The sequence below is a fragment of the Oncorhynchus tshawytscha genome, linkage group LG18 (assembly GCF_018296145.1).
Source record: "Oncorhynchus tshawytscha isolate Ot180627B linkage group LG18, Otsh_v2.0, whole genome shotgun sequence".
NCBI lineage: Eukaryota > Metazoa > Chordata > Actinopteri > Salmoniformes > Salmonidae > Oncorhynchus > Oncorhynchus tshawytscha.
The window spans coordinates 14,246,228-14,251,380 of record NC_056446.1 but is presented as its reverse complement, the minus strand read 5'-3'; the positions used below and the strand labels follow the sequence as shown (position 1 = coordinate 14,251,380).

At 39.6% G+C, this 5,153-nt stretch overlaps 1 protein-coding gene across 1 annotated transcript; it reads left to right on the top strand.

Moving 5' to 3' along the window:
* The first annotated feature begins 3,566 nt into the window (after positions 1-3,566).
* Positions 3,567-4,592, top strand: LOC112217324 (trace amine-associated receptor 1-like). The gene has a single exon (XM_024377563.1). The coding sequence runs from the start codon at positions 3,567-3,569 to the stop codon at positions 4,590-4,592; it is 1,026 nt and encodes a 341-aa protein (XP_024233331.1).
* Positions 4,593-5,153: the final 561 nt, after the last annotated feature.

Below are 5,153 nucleotides of genomic sequence, written 5' to 3'. Positions count from 1 at the left end.
AGAAACATGAGCCAACCAGACGAGCTAAATGCCTTTTATGCTTGCTTCGAGGTAAGCAACACTGAAGCATGGATAAGAGTACCAGCTGTTCCGGATGACTGTGTGATAACACTCTCCATAACCAATATGAGCAAGACCTTTAAAAGGGTCACCATTCACAAGGCCGCGGGCCAGACTGATTACCAGGGCGTGTACTCAGAACATGTGCGGACCAACTGGCAAGTGTCTTCACTGACATTTTCAACCTCTCCCTGACCAATTCTGTAATCGATTCTAAAATCAATACTGACAAAGTATCAGGAATAAAGGTAAGACCCATATGCAGACTGTCGAAATAACAATGTGTATTATAACAACAGGGGCAGGCAACGACAGGTCAAGGCAGGCAGGGGTTGAGAATCCAGAGTATAGGGGCAAAGGTACAGGACGGCAGGTGGGCTCAGGGTCACGACGGGCAGAGTAATCGGGCAGGCGGGCTCAGAGACAGGACAGACAAGGGTCAAAAGCAGGGAGGCGAGAAAAAGAGAGACTGGGGAAAAGCGGGAGCTCAGAAAAACTCTGGTTGACTTGACAAACAAGATGAACTGGCAACGGACAAACAGAGAACACAGGAATAAATACACAGGGGATAATGGGGAATATGGGCAACACCTGGAGGGGGGTGGAGACAATCACAAGGACAGGTGAAACAGATCAGGGTGTGACCCAAAGAAGTGTGACATTTGCCTTGCTCTCAGTTCTATATTAAACAATATCAGACACAGGTGTGTAATCCAGTGTAATCCAGTTGGCCCAAAACATTAAATCAACCTATGTCCATGAGTAGGAGTTAGCCTCTCCTCTCCCATATCTTATACATACTGTACCTGCATACATACATACATACAGTTGAAGTCGGAAGTTTACATATACTTAAAACCTCTTGAGGATAGGGGGCCGAATTTTCACTTTTGGATAAATAGCGTGCCCAATTTCAACGTCCTGCTACTCATGCCAAGAATATAAGATATGCATATTATTCATAGATTTGGATAGAAAACACTCTGAAGTTTTTTTCTGGATCAAACGCGCTTTATAAAAGGACATTTTCGATATATATGGACGGAATTAATCGAACAAAAGAACCAATTGTGATGTTTATGGGACATATTGGAGTGCCAACAAAAGAAGCTTGTCAAAGGTAATGCATATTTTATATTTTATTTCAGCGTTTTGTGTAGCACCTGCTACGCTAGCTCCTTTGTTTACTGCTGGTGCATATGGGTGCATGCTATCAGATAATAGCTTCTTAAGCTTTCGCTGAAAAGCATTTTAAAAATCTGACATGTTGGCTGCGTGTGTGATTTAATGAAAGTTTGAATTTTATAGCATTTTATTTGAATCTGGCGCTCTGCATTTCCCCTGGCAATTGGCCAGTTGAGGCACTAGTGTCTCCCCTATCCATAAGAGGTTTTTAAGTTGGAGTCATTAAAACTCGTTTTTCAACCACTCCACAAATTTCTTGTTTAACAAACTATAGTTTTGGCAAGTCAGTTAGGACATCTACTTTGTGCATGACACAAGTCCTTTTTCCAACAATTGTTTACAGACCAATACCTGTGGATGTATTTCAATGCCTACCTTCAAACTCAGTGACTCTTTGCTTGACATCATGGGAAAATTAAAAAGAAATCAGCCAAGACCCCAGAAAAAAATTGTAGACCTCCACAAGTCTGGTTCATCTTTGGGAGCAATTTCCAAATACCTGAGGGTACCACGTTCATCTGTACAAACAATAGTACGCAAGTATAAACACCATGGAATCACGCAGCCATCATACCGCTGAGGAAGGAGACGCGTTCTGTCTCCTAGAGATTAACGTACTTTAGTGTAAAAAGTGCAAATCAATCCCAGAACAACAGCAAAGGACCTTGTGAAGATGCTGGAGGAAACTGGTACAAAAGTATCCACAGTAAAACGAGTCCTATATCGGCATAACCTGAAAGGCATCTCAGCAAGGAAGAAGCCACTGCTGCAAAACCGCCATTAAAAAGCCAGAATATGGTTTGCAACTGCAGATGGGGACAAAGATCGTACTTTTTGGAGAAATGGCCTCTGGTCCGATGACACAAAAATATAACCTTTTGGCCATAATGACCATCATTATGTTTGAAGGAAGAATGGGGAGGCTCATAAGCCGAAGAACACCATCTGAACTGTGAAGCACGGGGGTGGCAGTATCATGTTGTGGGGGTGCTTTGTTGCAGGAGGGACTGGTGCACTTCACAAAAGAGATGGCATCATGTGTCAGGAAAATTATGTGGATATATTGGGTCTTCCAAATGGACAAGACACCAAGCATACTTCCAAAGTTGTGGAAAAATGGCTTAAGGACAACAAAGTCAAGGTATTGGAGTGGCCATCACAAAGCTCTGACCCCAATCCCATGGAACATTTGTGGGCAGAACTGAAAAAGCATGTGCGAGCAAGGAGTCATACAAATCTGACTCAGTTTCACCAGCTCTGTCAGGAGGAATGGGCCAAAATTCACCCAACTTATTGTGGGAAGCTTGTGGAAGGCTACCCGAAACGTTTGACCAAAGTTAAACAATTTAAAGGCAATGCTACCAAATACTAATTGAGTGTATGTAAACTTCTGACCCACTGAGAATGTGATGAAAGAAATAAAAGCTGAAAGAAATAATTCTCTCTACTATTTTTCTGACATTTCACATTCTTAAAATGAAGTGGTGATCCTAACTAACCAAAGACAGGGAATTTTTACTAGGATTAAATGTCAGGAATTGTGAAAACCTGAGATTAAATGTTTTTGTTTAAGGTGTATGTAAACTTCTGACTTCAACTGTACACACACACACACACACACACACACACACACACACTCTTAAAATGTAAAGGTGAATCCTGATAATGCCCTGAATGGAACTAGCCTTTAAAGGTCAATTGGGCTACAATGCGAAACTTCGGCAATACGGCATGTATCCATTCCCTTAAATCAAATTATTGTAACAATTTAGGCAAAAAGAGTCAAATGTGTAATGCGCTTATTGATTGGATGGTCGTGTGGTCGATGAAAGAGACTATCACATCCTCTCGAAGGGAGTGGTTACAACTATGACGTCATCAAATGTTGTGTTCTGCCACAGATTTTTTTATGTAGAGTTCAATGTAGTAATTTCTGATTGGTCAACTTTATATTGGGATCATCATTATGGTAATAGACTATTGGTACAAAAGCACAAGAGTCAAGTTCACATTTGTATCACATTGTGACCAAAGAAAAAGGATTCACGTGATACATCACTATCTGCATGGCTGAGGAGAGGTAAGGTATGCTGAACTGAACAGAAAAATTTACTTTTGAAATGACAAAACACTTGTGGTATTTGTGAACATATTTCCAATGAATAAGTACATTTTAATACATTTTATTAAGTGACAAAAATACAGCATTTGAGTTTGTTTAATTAAATCATCCAACATAATGTAATAATTTCCAACTAGTATTAATTTTAAGACAATAATGTATATTTTATATTTCAGATAAGATTCTTTCAACTACGTCCATGGAACGAGGAATCAGTCTCAGCAAGGCTGATATTGTTGAGAATATATTTCTATGTTTTGAGTCAGTGAATGGGTCTTGCAAAAGATCAATCTTTCCTCCAACAATACGAGTATTACTTTATCTCTTACTTGGCTCAATGTCTGTTCTCACAGTGTGTGGCAACCTTCTTGTAATCATCCCCATCATTCACTTCAAACAGCTCCACACCCCAACCAACTACCTCATCCTCTCTCTGGCTGTGTCAGACCTCCTCTTGGGGGTTTTAGTGATGCCTCCCAGCATGGTATATTCAGTGGAAAGCTGCTGGTATTTTGGAGATTTATTCTGTAAAATCTACACCAGCACTGATGTTATGTTGAGCAATACATCCATTCTTAACTTGTGTTTTATTTCTATTGACCGGTATTATGCAGTGTGTCGCCCTCTCCTTTACAGAACTAAAATAACTGTTCACTTTGTTCTGATTATGATGCTGGTCATCTGGACTGGTTCTGCTATAGTAGTGTTTGGTATAGTATTTTTGGAGCTCAGTACTTGGGGCATGGAGGATTTTTACTATAATAATGTTGCCTGTGAGGGAGAGTGTATTTTCTTTCAAAACAAAGCATCGAGTACTGCGTCTTTGGTTCTCTCATTCTACATCCCAGGAGTAGGGATGCTTAGCATCTACCTAAAGATTTTCCTAGTAGCACAGAGACAGGCACGCTCAATTCAGGGTACAACCAATCAGAACTCAGTAGGCAAATCACAGAGGAAGGCCACCAAAACACTTGCTATCATTATGGGTGTATTTCTATCATTCTGGACACCCTTTTTTGTCATCAACAGCATTGATCCTTTTATTAGTTACTCTACCCCACCAGTTTTGTTTGAAGCACTTATATGGATTGGCTATTTTAATTCAGCTATTAATCCCATGGTGTATGCATTCTTTTACAGTTGGTTCAGGAGGGCGTTTAGAATGATAATTTCTGGTCAAATATTTCAACCTGACTCTTCAGAAATACAATTGTTTTCAGAATAAGTACAGTGAGCCCAAAAGTACTGAGACAGAGACACGTGTTGTTGTTTTGGCTCTGTGTTCCAGCACTTTGGATTTGAATTGTGATTTCATTTGAGGATATTTTGATCCATATTGGGTGAATTGTTTAGAAATAACAGCTCTTTTTGTACATAATCCCCCCATTTTAGTAAAACAAAAGTATTTGAGCGAATTCACCTTTGTGTGGATTAAAGTAGTAAAAAGGTAGGTTTTTGTTCCCATATTCATTGCACGCAACAATGACTACATCCAGCTTGGGACTCTACAAATTCTATCAATAGAAATTAATGGTAAATAATGTATTGTGTAATTTTGGTGTCACTTTTACTTAAAATTATGAGTGAGAAAGTTACAGACACACAAATATCATACACCCAACACATGCTAACCTCCCGTTATTGTAATGGTGCGAGGTTAGCATGTCTTGAGGGTATGATGTTTGTGCGTTTAACTTTCTCACTCATCATTATTCACAATTCATTCAGGATTATCCGTAATCATGATAGCATCCACATTAATGTAGAAGTGTTTAGAAACGGGCCT

Bases quoted from the DNA above. Each gene is read 5' to 3' on its own strand.
- LOC112217324 (XM_024377563.1), top strand. From the start codon at position 3,567: ATGGAACGAGGAATCAGTCTCAGCAAGGCTGATATTGTTGAGAATATA.